The sequence below is a fragment of the Zootoca vivipara genome, chromosome 2 (assembly GCF_965207765.1).
Source record: "Zootoca vivipara chromosome 2, rZooViv2.hap1.1, whole genome shotgun sequence".
In the NCBI taxonomy this organism is placed as follows: domain Eukaryota; kingdom Metazoa; phylum Chordata; class Lepidosauria; order Squamata; family Lacertidae; genus Zootoca; species Zootoca vivipara.
The window spans coordinates 26,330,497-26,348,016 of NC_142584.1; the positions used below are offsets into that span (position 1 = coordinate 26,330,497).

The 17,520-nt window shown below is 42.6% G+C and overlaps 1 protein-coding gene across 5 annotated transcripts in view; it reads right to left on the bottom strand.

Moving 5' to 3' along the window:
* RPTOR (regulatory associated protein of MTOR complex 1) overlaps nt 1–17,520 on the bottom strand; it is a 386,906-nt gene that overhangs the window by 15,902 nt on the left and 353,484 nt on the right. For 3 of the 5 annotated variants that reach the window (XM_088661471.1, XM_088661470.1, XM_088661468.1), the window contains 2 exons: nt 12,320–12,367; nt 3,422–3,528 (listed from right to left, as the gene is read on the bottom strand). In XM_088661471.1, coding sequence (XP_088517597.1) covers nt 3,422–3,528; nt 12,320–12,367 — 155 coding nt within the window. The remainder of the gene's footprint in view (nt 1–3,421; nt 3,529–12,319; nt 12,368–17,520) is intronic. The other 2 variants (XM_035104148.3, XM_088661469.1) reach the window with 1 other exon arrangement.

Consider the following 17,520-nt stretch of genomic DNA (forward strand, 5'->3'; position numbering starts at 1 on the left):
CAGTTTCAATTAAGCAACCAAAAAATTGAGCAACATTTTCAAACTAGCATAATAATCAGAACTGGCTCTGCAAAATTATGTTAGCTAATTTCACACCTCCTTCCTATTTTTGCTCCTGTGAGCCTATCCGCCTTCTCTTGATGTTATTTTTTACATTTGCTTCATAAAAAAAATATATTAGATTAACAGTTTACTGGAGATAAAAATCTGGCAATCCTAGATTCAAATGGAACTGTAGCTGCATAGAGGCTCTGCAAGTTAAGAGACTTTTGGGTCTCCAAATCAACTCTCTTGTAGACTCCCAGAGGGTTGAGAAAGGGCCACAATGGTGTCTATTAAATTCTTTCAAATCAGACTATAATCCAGATTAGAGTTCCATCCACAGCATGCCACAGACAAAGAACACAACCTGTGGATAAAAGGTGCTTAAGGAACAAATAGTTCCAGTTGACTTATATTACTGAGTGAAGTTTCAGGTTGCAAAGGAAAGCAATTTTGCCTTGGGTGGCGGCGGGAGTATTTATACAATCTGTTTCCCAACAAGATATTTTCTGCACCTAATGTTGCATGTAGAATTCCAGCTCCATCCAACAACTGAGTTTAGTCATATGTAAACAGCATCTTGGCAGCTATTCAGGTAACTTGTCAATTTGGAACGTGATGACACTTGGGGGAAGCAAGTGAATTTTCTACCATGAAGCTCATATGCAAATTAGTGTTCCATCCAATTAGTGGAGTGGAGCCTTGAACTAGAAGTCTGGCAAGTGGATCCAGGCATCTTTCTCATTGTGTGGTAACCTGCCAAATGAGGAAGTGTTCAGATTTGACCTGTTATTTGCACTAACAGCCGGGATCGGTAAGGATTGGATGTCGCAATAGGCCAAGAGGATTCCCTCTGGTCCCAAGAAGCTTCCAAGTCTATCCTGGCTCTGGAGCCTGAGAAACCCAAATGCACAGATGCACTGCTCTCACAGTGCTCATCCCTGCTTACGCATGTGCCAACTTGATTTCCTGCTTGAACCCTTAGCTTGGCTTAGTTGGTGCCTGCTTGCTGCAGACCACCATTCCTGGCAGATATCTAATAACCCAGATAAGCTATGGCAGCAGCGGCTAACCCCCAAGCTGGGGGCCTGATGCACTCTCCCAAGCCCTTGGCAGCAAAAAGAAGGGGGGGGGGTCAAATTAAACACAGTGCTGGGGCAAATAGATAGGTTTAAGCTTCTCCCCACCCCCCCAGTCCAGTTCCCTGATGGAGATGCAAACTGTGTCCACCCTGGTGATCAGGTCAATCATTTAACGGACGGGGAGGGGGCATGGCTCTGCTGTGAAGACAGCATCACACATAGGAGTGTGGTCTAGCTGCACCTGCTGCCGCCATGTAGCTTTGGGAGGGCTGGGTCAAGAGTAAATGCAGACCTTGGGCCAAAAAAGGTCGTCCACTCCTGGGATGCAGACTACAGTAGTTCATATGAGATTTTATTGTACCAACTGTGCTAGATCATCACAGCTGTTGCACCCATCCACAATCTATGATGATTCTCCCCCATCTCCTACCAACCTAGTACCCAACATATTCTCAGTGGCTCAAATACTGGGCAGCAGGCATTTCTGAATATGACTACTATGTTTCTGCTGCTCTGGGTTTTGCAGTATGATTAAGTCTTGATCCCCTGAATCACTGCAAAAACCAATTTTCACTGTTTAAGAAATAAAATGCCTTTAAGATGCTCTCCGTACAATCATTAATCATTCTAATTTAAAATATTTTCACCCTGCTGATTTCTGATGTTCTCTAATTTGCACAGATAAAATAATATTTGAAAATAATTAAGATTAGCATAGGCTTAGTTGTGCTGCATTGCTGGGTCAAAGTGCCATAATTAATGTTCATCCAGAGGTAATTAATTTCCAAAAGATTTGTAGACTAGACTTTATTTCCCACAGCAGCTTAGACAGAGATGTTACCTCTCATTATGTGTCTGAAGAGGTGGCTTGATTTAATGGCAACTGACATGAATGCACTTTTTTTTTTTGCTAAGGTGAGTGGCACGATAGCTCAAACAACAAGGCGGCTAAAACTGCTCTGTTCCTTTGCAGTCTCAATGCCTATAGAAGAGGAGGAACAAGGCCGGCTATGTCATGATGTGAAGTGTAGTAGGTGACTTTAGGTGGCAGATAGAGAGGAATGGCATTTGGGGGGCTGCCAAAGGCAGATAGATGCTATAAGGGACTTTTAGGCTTGCCAACTAGTCAGTTTCTAGCACACATAGAAAGGGATGGCCCAGACACTGCTCTGTGCATTCAATATAGTGAATTTAAATTTGCTGTCACTCAGCCTCTGCCATTGTAAGCTGGATCATCTTAGTCCTGGCAGTGAATGACAGCCAGGAAGAAGCTTGGCTGGCTTGTTGTTCCACTGTGGGATGTGTCAGCTGCCTACACTCCTAAAGTTTCCTTGGATCGTGGTTAGAGATGCATGTGAATAAAAGGATGGGAGCTCACCGCTGCCAAGCGAGAGAAGGAAGAACAGCTCAAAGAAAAGCTACAGCCAGCAACAGCCAATCAGGGCCAGCTTCCTCTGCCACTGTGTACATGTGTGTGAATGCATACATGAGAGAAAGTGCTTGTCTGTATGCTTCTTGTCTGTGTCTGCATGAAAGATGGCATCAGTGCATCTTTGCTTCTTTTATCTGCCATGTGCACAGTGTTGCTTTTTTCCGTGAAAGAAAGGTGCCAGTACTACATACTGTTGTGTGCCACCAGAAAAAAAAACAACACACGGCACATATGTGCACATATATGTAAGAGAGAATGCAATTTTGCATTGTGCCTGTGTGGATGTGCCTCCTTTGGACTAATGGGTCTTTGTAACATTTCCTACACTGTTAAATTCCTTAATGCATGATCTGTAGTTTGTGGGTTGGTTGACTTTCTTGAGCTGTGTATTCTGCATGTATTTCCTTCAGTACTCTAAAAGGGATTCACTTTAGATTGTCCTTGGAACCAGTTTCAGTGTTCCTCATATGTGAATGTCAGATGACCTTAGGAATACAGATTTGTCCCCATGGTCCAGACGTTCACAGGAAATGATGTTTCAAGGCTCAGGCTGAAAGTGCTTGAGGTACACCAAGCATTTTATCTTTGCAAGGTATCTGGTACTTCAACATGCTTTTTAAACAAAATGCATCACAGGTACACAGGCATGATTCACCCCCATTTGTAAGTAACCCTGGTCCCAAATTCCACCCCACATAAACTGTTTGACATCCATGGAGCAGCATTTCCACAGACACCTTCTGTATTGAGTTCAGGAATTATCTCATTAACAAGTAGCCTTCTGCTGAGTGGCGAAATCAGCAGCACAAGACATTTCTCTGTTTCGGATTGTATCAGATCCATAAGCAATATATATTGTGGTTACCTGAACTTTCATTTCTCGGTCTGTATCCCAGATTCTTATAATCCGTACATCTCCAGAAGTCATGAGAAGGCCAGTTTCTTGTTCCCAGTCCACCACCATCCCTGCTCCTGAGGAAAGAAAAAGGTGCGCCATACAAATTTATTCTTGGTACACGTGGACAGATGAAATAAGTCAGAACATTGTGGGAATGAAATCTTCCGATCAAGCAGAGCAATCCAACACAAAGAGTGCACTGTGCATCAATGTTAGAATGTAGAAGGTACTGTGGACTTTGGGAAGTGACAAGTTTTGAGAAAAAATATAGCGGGGTGCAGGGTGGTGGTGGTGGCGGCACCTTCAGCAGTGGTTTCTAGTTGGTTTCATTTGAATTGTTTTATTCACAGGAGTCACAAACTGCTTGTATGATACACAAAAGTGAGGGAAAAGTGTTTTAATAATTATCTGTCCCCCTGTTTTTGTTCCCAAGGAAGAAAAAGACCATTCCTCTCCAATATAGCCATAAGGCTTTTGTTTTGTTTTGTTTTTTTAACATAGAGATAAGCAGTAAATTGCATTAGGCATGAAAATACTCAAACGAATTTGTTGCAGTGATACAACCTCCTCTTGTTTCTAATCAACAAAATCCAATGCAACATGTGTGTTTTTTCTCTGGTTTCTGCCCCTGGGCTCCTTTATAAGGAGGTTGTGCTATGATGATAAATGACTCTGAAACAATATAGGATTCATAGCAGTCTCTTCCTTAACCCAACAAGGCAGCAGTTGATTCTTCCTGCCAACCTCACTATGACTTCCACCAGGGCCTTTTATAGGAAAACAAAACAGAACCCAAATAATGACTAATGCACCAATCTTCTGAAAGAGAAGTACCCAGTACTATGAAAAGCACCCAGCCCCACAAAAAGACCAGATATCTAGTCAAAAGATAAAAGCAAACTCTTGTATTTTTTAACCTTTTAACAGCAAAAACACGTAGCACTCCCTTAGATACTAACTGCCACCATAAGGGCAGTAGCACCATAAAGTAGGGTGACATTTATTTATCAATTTAATGCATTTCTATACTGCTTTGTACTGAGTAAGTTTTTGAAGTGGGATACAGCAAAATAATAAAATCGTACAATAAAAACTATTAGTTGTATCCAACCAAGGTCTATATATAACTTTATACAAACAGCAAATGGTATCAAAAGTCAATGAGAGATCACCCAGAAGTTGCAGGGTCGCACATCCCATGCCCCTCTCCTGATAAAGATAATCCATCAGGGCAACCAAGGAAGATGCAGTCCCCATAACAGGCCTGAGTCCAGACTAGAACGTGTCTAGAGATAATCAGTATCCTCCAAGAGTGCCTGCAGCTGGGACATCAAGACATAACAGCAGCACAAACATTCTACCTAGTGCTATAAACACAAGCACCTATTAAGGGTCTTGTAGGACAAAAAAGGGGGGAGCTATTTCTCTTGCCCGCCTTGGATCGTCACCTGCTAGAGGTGCTGTTGCTTCACACCACATTGCAGATCCTGATTTAATCAGGGGGTTGGATTACATGACCCCCAGTCCCTTTCCAACTCTATGATATAGGGCAGGCATTTCCAACAGGTAGATCGTGATCGACCGGTAGATCACCGGACATCTGTGGCTCCCCCCAAAGAAGCTAAAAAACATTGGCTCCCCTAAAAAAAGCTCAACATCTTTGCCCTGCACCCCTAAAATGACCTGAACCACCAAAAACAGGACTTTCCTTCCTTAAAAAAAAAACTCGACGTTGCTTTCCTCTTCCTTAAAGAAGCTCAGCAACTTTTACGTGAACCCCCCAAAAGGGGGTAGATCACTGCCAGTTTTTATCTCTGTGAGTAGATTGCAGTGTCTTGGAAGTTGGCCACCCCTGATAAAGGGGATGATCAAAGTATATGCTCTGAAAGCATCTTCCTAATTATCTTTGTCTTCATTCCCTTCATCCAGTGGCCCTGCCCAGGCCCACTTTAATGTTTCTTGTGGCCTGCTGGAACTCCCGGCTGCCAAAACACCTGAGCAAGTATGGAACTTGGGAGGTGCCATTGGGCCCTTTGTTTGCTCTTACTGCAAGAAATGGGGTGCAGGGTGGGAAGGAGAGAATGGCAGCAAAACGGACAGTGCCTATTTTTATCTGGACATGCAAACTTATTGTTTCTTCAGCTTCTTTGGCAACTTGGAGGGGTGCTACAGATTCAGAGCAAGCAAAAAGGCGGCAGTTTAGATTATAAGCACCTCTAAAGCATTTTTGCATTTGTCATTCTGTTTATGGTCCCTATGACAAGATAAACCCAGCAGTCTTGAGATGGATGATGCCTTTTCATCTTAAGCAGGCAGCACTCTAGGAAGAGATGCTTAAGCTGCCAGTTTCTCAGTCATTCATACTTACATTTCAGCACAAGAATATTAACACTGCTTCAGCAGCAACATAATCTGCAGACCACACATACACAATATGTGGATTTTTCTCCTTGCTTGTATGGCATGGCACCTTTGTTTACTTAGTGTCTGGAGGAAGTTGTCAGGTAGATGAGTCTGACTTTAGACTAGACGGACCGGTGGGTAATCACAATGTCCTGGGGGGGGGGGAACTAAGCTGCCTATGATTGATGCTTTTATAGCTTTTTGGATCAACTACTGTAATGTCTCTTTGCGGGGCTCCATGGAGGCGTGGAGCTATTCTGCTCCCACATCATCCCAGAAGCAAAGCAAAATAAAGTGTTCAACATTTAACTGCCTCGTGAACAGAATGCTAAATAAAGGAGGAAGGATTTAAATTCCTGGTCTGAGTGACCTTGAGTAAGACATCTGCTCTTGCCCAAGTCTCACTTCTTACAACTGTAAAATGGGGTTAATAAAGGAATTCTCTCTCCTTTGTGGGAAGGGAAGCACAAAAAGAATGTTAATCATACATCACTTAAAAGGAGTTGGCTCTCTTGAAAGGTTTAACTGTGTGGAATGAACAAGACTCTACTCTTTAGTGGACGATATACAGATTTCTTCCTGAAGACTAATGAAAAATTAAAGTCTCTGCAAACACGGGTGAGAAGGACTCACTTCTTTATGCTGCTCTATAAAAATGGAAGCAGTCCCTGTCTGAGCAATGTGGGTTCTGCTGAATCTTTAGCAGTGAATGACAAATATTGCTTCTCAATATGCTTATTTGCCTTTTGCCTCATTCCCCAGTCACTTGTGTTTTATGAGAACTGCCTTCCTCCGTAAGTAGTTTGTTCTGGATTCTCAGCTGCTTTCTGTTCACTAAATCTTGACAACTTCCCTCGCAACTATGCTCAAGAGGAAGTGACCTGGCCTGTTCCCACATAGTTCCAGGCAAACGATGCTGTCAGTGATAACAACCATTTTACAATATAAGGAAGCAGGGGAACCCTTTTTGGCCCTTGATAGAATATAGAATACGCTCCTCCTCCATGTAGTGACATGGAGGTTTATGTAGCTCTTGCCACCAGAGGGTGCCCATGTGCTGAGAACTAGGATGGCACAGCATCCCTCCACTCTCAAAGGATTGCAGCAGACAAGCGGAATCTGAGATGTTCAAGATGTGTTTTTAAACCCATTCATGAGACATGAAAAGCAAAAAAAGATCTATGGAGACAGCCGCCCTTTGCATTAAATCTAACTCATTCATAATTGCATAAATATATAGAATGCTATGAAATGCTAATAGAAAATGCTACATGATGATGAGCAAAGTAGCTTGTGTGCATTACCCACTTCAGGGCAAACTAATGTTTATTAAAGTAGGCCTGAGGTTTCTGGTGGTTTTCAAAGAGGGAACTTTCATAACATTATTGACTCATGTTTACATCTCAAGTTCCTTGCGTCTTGCAGATCAGAGGCTCGTTGACGACTCTTTGATTTCATTTTAATTAAAAATAGGAAACCAACCTTTCCATGGGATTGGGGGAGGTGGGGCACAGAGTCAAGAAGATAGATCTTTTGGAGCCTTTCCAAACAATCATAGCTATCAAGTTTTCCCTTTTCTCGCGAGGAAGCCTATTCAGCATAAGGGAATTTCCCTTTAAAAAAGGGAGAACTTGACAGCTATGCCAAACAATGTTCTTGCAAACAGTATAATCTGTGTGCAATTAGTTGTTTCTTATTTGTTCCAGGAGGCCAAATGCCTGTTTGCAAAACAGTGCTCTCTGTTGCAAGGACATTGCATTTTTTCAGCACTCAAATAGCAGTATTTGTTCATGAGAAAATGCATCCATAGTTGCGAGCACAGTGCGAAGTGTGGCAGCATAAGCATCACAGCCAGCGATTGAAGAGGGCTAGTAAAACCAATAGAGAGAAGCGAGTCTCCCCTGCTTCCATGGCTGTATTATTTTAGAGACATTTTCATTTCTTTATATAAATTATTGCTCTTTCACTTCCTTACATGCTAAACGTTCCTCTGCTGCACAACTCAAATGCACAAACACCAATCCTTCCTCTTCTCAGCAATGTCCTCCCAGGTTGTGAACTGTCTTTATATATTTACATATCTCCTGATTTTACACACACACACACACACACACACACACACACACACACACACACACACACACCAACCACACCACACCACACCACAAACCAATCTTTGAAACGGGTTGTTTAAGATCTTTGTCAGAAGCCTCTCTCTGGATACCCCTATCTTTGAAGGTGAGGAGGGTGCCTACTGGCAATAGGGCTCTCTCAGCAGTGATGCTTCAGTTGTTTTTCTCCCCTTATCCATCCATGTGGTGCTAGATTTGATGGTCTTTACTCAGCATCTTTTTGCTTCCCAGTGTGTTTTGTGTTACAGCTGGTTTAACATCTATCTGCTGATGTTTGATTGCATTTGTTAGCATTTTAATATTGGTTGTGGTTTCTGATTATGATGTTGTGAAGCTCCCCCAGATCCAACCACCCCCCTCCATGACATTCCCACAGGGCTCATGATGCAAGGTACTGCTCAGGTACTAGAGACCTTGCTGCTATGTGCTCATGAGGAAATCTGTAATGGAGCCTACTGCCACAATTTGTTCCCAAAGAGGCAAGGTTCACGACAGCCGACATATTCTCACAGACAAGGCATGCCGTACACCATGTAAAAGAACTTCCATCTTATTTCTATAAGGCATTACATGAAGTTGAGTGCACAAGACACATGGCAGAAAGCTAATTTTAAAAATAATTCCTCTTGGCTTCTTTGCACAAGGACTAGCAGTTCTGCGTGATATAGAAGGGTATATTTTAAAACATGTCAGCCACTGGAACTTTCCATAGCTGCTACTTGTAGGATTCCCCCAAAGTCAGAGATGCATCTCAGTGGAATAGTTCCTTGAATACGTTTCAGCAAAGAACCCTGGCATCAGAAACAGCTGCATTCCAAATACATTCTATTTAAATAATGTTTCCACCCCAATCCCCTCTCCCAAAATCATTGCTGTATCATAGTCTTTGTCTAACTGGCATTTTGATTAGTTCAGAAATGTGTGCACAAGCCACAACACAATAGTATATCCAAGAAAAGGAAAGCTGATCTTCTATACACCCCCCCCCGGGGGGCTGATAAATGAGCCATGTCCCTGTTTTAATTTCCAGGCAACAGTGGGGAGGCTGCATTACCTCATTATTCATTAATTCCTGAAAATGCCCCTTCAAGTGACACTCGTGTGCCAAGCATCACCCAAGTGACAAAAAAAAAGACTCTTTAGAACACCGGGAGCCTTAATTTACCAAGTGAAAGGTGCCTCAAAATAGAGCTGCAGCTTCCCTAATTACTTTATTTTCATAAAAGACCTGATCTCTCTCAAGGCATCATGCTCTGTCTCTGACTACAGAGGCACAACATAAGTTAATCCCACAGACCAATCAATGCTGGGATTCACCTACTGCCTTTTTAAAAAAGAATAACACATTACCTCCTCATGAGACTCCTTCTGTCTCATCCATATCATGGTGGGTAATGAATACACTTGGATGCTGGTTCTGATACAGCACAAAAACGTGGCATGACATGCAGTTCTCCTAGAAGTTTTCCGCCCCACAAAGCAGAGTTACTAAGGTCACTGCCTTTTAAGTTCAAAATGTCTCCCTTACAAAAACAAAACTCCTTATTGTGTTCCTTACTTAGTAGTATCCCTGTTCTCTGCCCTGCTTCTCTCCTTGCCCCCCCCCGGCAACTTCACCCCTCCAGCTTTCTCACCCCTTACTCTTAAAAAAGAGAGAGAGAAAAGTACAAGACCCAAGAACTTTTATGAGCTCCTGGGCTGGGGGAAGCTCCTAATCCAGCCCCAGGCCTTGCCCGGAGCTTCTTTGATTTGAACATTTAATTAATTATATATTGGATTTTAAAGCACTGCTTACTTTAAGTGTCAGATTGAAGGGAATCAGACCCTCAGACTTGACCAGGGAAATATGTTATTAATGTATTTTGTGGCTTTTGTTTTGCTAATTAGCAGCCTCATGGGGCTGCTTTGAAGAGTGTGGAAGTGGTGCTCAGGGAGATTTGTACGGTAATTCTTTCCTTCCCTTAAAGGTAAAGGGACCCCTGACCATTGGGTCCAGTTGTGACCAACTCTGGGGTTGCGGCGCTCATCTTGCGTTATTGGCCGAGGGAGCCGGCGTACAGCTTCCAGGTCATGTGGCCAGCATGACAAAGCCGCTTCTGGCAAACCAAAGCAGCACACGGAAACGCCATTTATCTTCCCACTGTAGCGGTACCTATTTATCTACTTGCACTTTGATGTGCTTTCGAACTGCTAGGTTGGCAGGAGCTGGGACCGAGCAACAGGAGCTCACCCCTGTCGTGGGGATTTGAACTGCCGACCTTCTGATCAGCAAGTCCTAGGCTCTGTGGTCTAACCCACAGCTTCCCTACTCTATCCCTAAAGTAAACTCCCCTCTCCCTACATAAAGTCTGCTCTAACTGAGGTGGAGAAGACAGAAGTGGACAGCAGCTCTCCCACTGAGCTAATAGTGGGAGGTGGGCAGAAAGGAGAAGAATTACATTGGAGAAAAAACCATGGGATAAATCTCTAAATCTCTTTCTCCTGGAGTACTACTTCCCCACTCTTCAAAGCAGCCCCATGGGACCGCTAATTAGCAAATAAACTACAAAAGATCCTATTCACAGTTCTTCCAGGTCAAGTCTGGTTTGGACCTTAGAATGCATTAATTTCCTAGAAGCAATTGATGCAGTGGTATTTCCCTGGTAAATTTCTAAGGTTGTGGGAAGCAGGGATGGGAGGTCTGGAGCACACTTTCTGTTAGTTATGAGACTGAGGCAAGATGGAGGATAGCCTAAGAGGACCCAACCTCTGTCCAGGACACATTTACCACGTTTGCTAAACTCCTTCAAATATCAGTACACAACAAAAAGCAAACCCATTTACAGACAGCCCTGCATTGCCTATAGCCATCATCCAGCAAGTGAGGAGAAATGAGGCTGGACCACATGCTTATGCTATTGTAGTAGATACTATTGGTTGGCAATCTCATATCCCCAAATGGAACTTTTCTCACTTTTTTGTTGCATTTGACAAAGAATTACGAATCAGAGACAAGTTTAGTCACATTTATCAGATGGGATGGCAGTGCCTTTGCTCTTTATAATCTGGAGCAAATATTTCTGTACTTTTTGCAGTCATTTTGCCACTCTGAAACTCTCCAACTCCTCACAGAAAGAAATGTGCTCTCAAAGACCTCAACAGGTGTGCCAGGCTAGCTCTGAAGCGGAGCTATCTATCTGTGTGCTGCTGACAGATTGTTGCTTCCAAAGCATCATCAGTATTGATTCTCTATGGTGGTTGCAATAAGCTGGTCTAGTGCACAGCGTATCAAAAGGAAACCCCTTCAGCCTCCACCCTTCCTAATTTTAGCTTTGTCAGCTTGCCAGCAAGTTTCTACAAAAAATGGGATGCTCATAGTAATCCATTGTATTTGCACGTTCTTCTCCATTGCTTCCCAATAATCAGAGAAAGTTTAAAGGCCCCCCACCTAAGAGAAGCCAACTTTGTTCTGATAATCACTGCAGACACATTCCAGCCCTTATCAACTAGTGAATATTAATAATTCATAGAGCGCCTAAGAAGATTACATCAGCTTTCTGACACATACCACACATACCATGTCCTGTTGTGCCAGCCATCTGTCACTATCTCAAAAGCTGAAGCAACAGAGAAGGATTTCAAGTCCCATCCCTCCACTGGGTTTTTTTTTTCCAGTCTCAGTCTAAAGAGCTAAATACATGCTTTACTGTAGGTTGGAAATGTTCAAAACCTTTTCCAGACAATTAATCGCCAAAGGCGGAAACCAACTTTCCAGATTGAAACAAGGTCACACCTCCTATTTACTTTCACTCAGCATCCCATAATTACAAATCAAAGAAACGTAGCAGTCAACAAAGACAGAGGCATTTTACGAATTCATGCTCAAACATTCCAGACCATCTCTTGAACTGTATAAGAGTAATGGTGGTGGCCGAGAAGCTGCTGTACCCTGAGCATGGCTGGCCTGCTTCGATCCTTGTTTAAAGTGATCACACAGCAATATTGCCTCTGCATATCTTGAAAACACTTTCCAATTTCCACATTTTGTGATCAGGCTCCCAAAGCAAAGGAAAATGCACGAATCTCCTCCCTTTGCCTTTCTTCCACATGGACACGAGGCCCATCTTGACCGGATATCAGATGTAGAAGCCCACGCTGCATAGTACAGACAAGCAATACAAAGCAAGGAATGGGAAGGCCAGGAGAAGCTAAGATGCCTTCCAAGGATTAACAGGACCCAGGAGATGTTAGAAGGAATGCCATTTTAAAAACAACAACAACAACAACACATGTGATTAGAAGGACCACCCCTCCCACGCTGATTGTAGGTAAGAGGAAAGAGAGCACTCACCTCCCTGTTTACTTCTGTCAAGATAGATTGAAACCCTTCGGGCCAGACCTGTGAGAAGACAGGGATTAAGGGGTTGATGCTAAGGGTAAGTTGGTCAGCCAAAGCAAAACAAATCTTAAAAAAAGGATTAGGAAAGGCAACCCAAAAGGAACAGAAAAGAACACAGTTAGAGAGAAGCAGTAGCAGCAGAGAGGCCTCCATTCAGGGAAGGAAGGAAGGAAGGAAGACGCGTAGCTTGATCACAGCAGCCATCCTAGGAAGCCATTAGCCATGAGGGAGAAAGCAAGACCGGTCTTCTTTTGCTCATGTGCTCAAATCCCGCTCAGAAGGGCCCTGCTATGCTCTACAGTACCTAGAATGAAAGGCACCTCACTGTCAGTGGAGGAGTGAGAAATGAAAGCTGCGCTCCAAATGACCCTTCCCTTCACCAAAACAAAACCCACAAAGAAACCCAACACCCTGTGAGGGGAGAGGTGAATCCAAACAGCCAAAGGATGTGCTGCTCAGGCCTCACTCTGAGCCACCAACTCAGCTGTGAAGCAATGCAGTAGGCAGCAACAAAGCACACTTCAATGATTTGCTAATGAGCACTCATTCAGAGAGGAAGGACAATTTACAGAGGACTCTGCTCAAACAACTGTTTAAGTGGGGGAAATTAGCAGTACAAGGGGATTCATTTGAAGTCATCAGGAAGAAGGCTGGATAATGAGAGGAGCTGCAGGGTGGTGGCAGCAGCACAGTTGTTAAGGACAAGGCAGCTTAGGCACATGCCGAGCCTGGCTGCCCTTGGTTTGCCCACGGAACTCAAGAAAAAGAACCTGCTTGACCTTTTCCAGGGCAGGACTTGCAAAGGCCACTCTCAAACACCATGGGCTCACCTTTAAAACAAGCCCCAAAACTGGGAGGAGTAAAGCAGTGGAGATGGATGCGAGCAAAGAGGTCAGAGATGCACCAGTTGGAGGTGACAGCCCATTCTCTCCATTGTAAGGCATCACTTGTTCTGTAGGGTAGTCTGAGAGCACCAGCCAGAGTACTTTATTTATTTATACTTATATGCCACCTTTTTTCCTCCTTGGCTAGATGGACTGCCTATATCTGACCTCAGGGAAAGATGTTCCTTATGCTGTTGCTCTTCCTTTCTCTCCTAATTCTAACTGGTAATACACAGGATGTGGTTACGCTGATGGGAACTGCCATGTCCTTCCCCTACCACTTTACAGACGGACCTAGGAGCCTGCATTATGCTTTCTGTTAAACCACTCATCTTAAACACCCTCTTTGTAAAAAAGAAAAGAAAAAAAGTCACTCTGTCTATTCCATGTGAAACCTCACATGCAATCCACACAAACCAACACCTTTTGAAATAGTATCTGAAACCACAAAACGGACACATATGGGAGTAGCATCCTCTCAGGAATCACCTTGAGACTGTAACCTACTGAAGCACTAACTTGCACAAGGCTTGCCCTGGTTTTATATCTTTCACATTTCCCCATGTCACCCTTCTCACTGGTTTAACTGCAAACAAAACCATCTAAAAGAGAACCACTGCACACACACACACACAAAGAAAACCTGGAGAATAAAGGGCTTGCTTAGTACCGGTCCATCTCTTGTTATGAGGAACAGACCAAGTCAGAATGACAGACCTGCTTGGCCAAAACAGCCAAGTGCTGAATTTATTCCGATGTTAATTTCAGCAACTTCTCCCCACCTCCTTCAGAGTGGTACAATATGAACTGTGCCTGCACTATTTCTGGTGGTGCCTGGGTGCTTTCATTAAAATGGTCATTATATCAACACCAATTCAGCACCGACCTGGAGCTGACTCATAATGTGCATAGATTCTGTGGTTCCCTCCACCCACTGCCTGATTCTCTAATGCTCACACAGCTGTTCTAATCTTCACATGATCCAAAATATTACGACTTTGCATAATGTGAAATTTGCTCCTGTCTTTCTTAGACCTAATCCTTTAACTTTTAGATGGACAATGAATGTATTTGGTAGATTTAAGCCAGGAAAGGGCATAACCAATGCTAAGAAAAAAAGCCTGTTTGCTGTTGCAGTACCTAGTCAGTACAGAGCTGAAGCCTTTGTGTTTCCTATATATAGGCACATGAATGTTTTGCTAGAGAATTACATACACTTTTATAAGATTCCTTTCCTTCCATCCCTCTTAATCCACTCCAGCCTGTTCTTCACAAATGATAAAGCTTGCACAAAGAGGTCAGGTCCACCCACTCCTTTAAGTGTGTCCTCTGCTCCTGCTGTTCATTCAATCCCCTTGTGAGGTCAGTGACCCATTTTTCATCAAGATGATTACATCACCAATTGAGGATTAGGAGATGGAGGAGAAAGATGGAGGAAAAACTACCAACAGCAGAGGATGCTAAAATTCAGGTATCGTTCCACTGGCCATGTAAAAAGAGGAAGGAGGAAGAAGCACCATACAGAAAATTGAGGCCACAAGCACAATGGTCTCAGAGAAACAGGAGTCAGATTACAAACTGTACCAGCAGTCTCCACAGCAAAGGCCAACACTTCTAACAATAATCTCATTTCTACAGAGGACTCACATTTAATTCACCCTGCACCTTTGCACAGAGTGAATTTAACTAACCCTCTCATTCCCTCAGCAATATGCATAGGTAGTAACAAAATCAAGGAATGAAAGTGAAATTTAATAGATCTGTAAAGGAAGCACAATCACTCTCCCTTAGTGCTGTTTCTTATTCACTGAAACAGTGAGGAAATTACTGGGAGAAAATTCAAGCCATAGTGGAAATCAGAAACAACAGTCACAAGGGACCTGTGCAGCTCTTCTCTGCAGGAATCATTTGCTCATGCTATAGAAAAGTGTGAAAAGGATCAGGAACAGCTGATCTTTACTATCAAAAAACAAACCATTGCCCATTACCCAGACTAGGCTGTATCTGCAAATCAATGCTTCATGGGTATATTTTTTATGTCAACATGTTGGTTTGCTCTGCTCTCATAACTCTTACAAGTTTTATTTTTTTATGATGCCTGAACGTTGTTTAAAAGGATTTGTCATATGGGCAGGTTTTTCTTGTCTTCTCCTCTTTTGAACTGCAGCCACAGACAACAGCAGCGGCAGAGACTTCAAAGGAAGAGCCAAGGATACAATTGGATTTGACTGCACACACCAGCCTCTATGCAGGAGTCCTAGGGTTAAGGCAACATTTGCTTGTACACATTTTATTGAACTGAATCAATGAAATGCCACTTCTCTTCAGCCTCAGACTTTTCTTTTTGTAGTGACTCAAAACAATAAAAATGAATTATTTTAAGATAAGAAATGATAGCTAAACAGATTAGGCTATATTTTAAGCCAAAAACGGTCACTCTCATTCAGAATTTATAACAAAGGGCTTATAGGCTGTTAACACCAGAACTGAGGATATCAGAGTACAGCAATACGTATCAAGTTGTGTCCATGTGATAGCAGGTTCTCGCCTTATCTTAAACCTTTTAAAGCAGGATTAGGGAACCTGTGGCCCTGCAAACATTGCTACACTACAACTCCCATCATCCCTGAACCATTGGTCATGCTGGCAGGGGCTGATGAGAGTTGAAGTCCAACATTAACAGGAAGGCCACAAGTTCTCCAACTACTTTAAAGGAATTACACAGGTTAGAAAACTACATTTCTTGTTTAATTTATTGATTGTTGAGCGAAGCAATGTATTGGCTATCAGACTATGAGCGTCTTAAATGAATATTTTCAAATTTTAGTTATGAACTTTGCTTGTCTATTTTTGTGAAGTGAAATATAACACAGGATTTATCGGATTTTATTTGGAATTCAAAGCCAGCTTTCATTTATTATTGCCAACGTTGGACGCAATATCATTAATATTAGCCTCCTGCAAACTGGTGTCCTCCATGTTTTGCATTACAGATCCAACCACCCCTAAGCCTTGGCCACACTGATTGGGGATGATGGGGTTGGCTGTTCTATACATGTTCCATTTAAATTAGCCTTTTTGCTTAGTGCATTTGTACTTGAAGTATTTGCTAATGTAAGTGTCTGTCTGTCTGTCTGTGTGTGTGTGTGTGTGTGTGTGTGACACAAACCTTACAAGTATGCTAAAATTAAGATAATTTCTTTCTAGATTTTCTGATTGCAAATTCTGGATAAATTCATTGGTTTAGGTGGGGATAAGTAATAAAAATAACAGAAAAATGGGAGAAGAGCGTGTAGTGGAGCTTAAGGAAGTCTAACAAAGTTCTAATTTCTCCTATGATGACTAATTCAGTGCTTGTTTTGAAATATAAATATATATATATAAACCACCCTCATATTTTTTGTGTGCCTACTTTGCAGGTGCCCTAAGCAGCATGTATTAAGTCTACCTAATGGGTAGTCCAGCACTGGCTATGCTGATTCTCAAATATGTGCTTTCAAGATACTTTAGGGCGAGATGTGTGTTTAATGAACATCAAGTAAGCTTTAAAGCTTGGTAAACGGACTATGAAGACAAGACCTGGAGAGATCAACAAGATTTGACTTTGGTACTCTACTCTCCACTCAAAGCAGCAGAGGGAGTTCAAGAATTGCAAGATAAGCATCTTTTAGCTGCTTCCGCATTGCTCTTATTGACAATATTCCTGTAAATGGCAGGATTTCACTCACAGCAATGTTTATAGCAGACATCTAACTTCCCATAGTTTATGTGCACATGTAATGGTGCGCTACAGAAGCTTGGGTGTGCAGCAGCTGCACCTCAAATTTCAGGCTACCTGGCCCAAAAGGAAGAGGAACAGAATCACCATAATATTCTTTTCATGGAAAGAACCAGAGGAAGGTCTGTCAAAGTTTTAAGATCTGAGTGAGGCATCGTCTGTGAATTCCAATGAATAGCTAGAAGGCACATTATACAGGAAAAGCAGGGCAATGTGAGGGAGGAAGAGGACATTAAAGGAAAACATGTAGGCAGCGCTACTGAAATGTAAAACCCTTTATGTTCAAAGGGCAGAGATTTTTATTTTGACGTGTCAAACCACTATCACTTACTGGCTATGCCAGCACAAATATTTTAAAGGGATTGCAAAGTGCTGGTTTAGCAACAGGAAGTTTTCAAATAAGTGGTTGTCAGGCTTCAGTGCTGAGATGCACAGGTTCGGAAATGAGAACTGTCAGAGCATTAATGACTCCTCGTGTCTTGGAAGCAGAG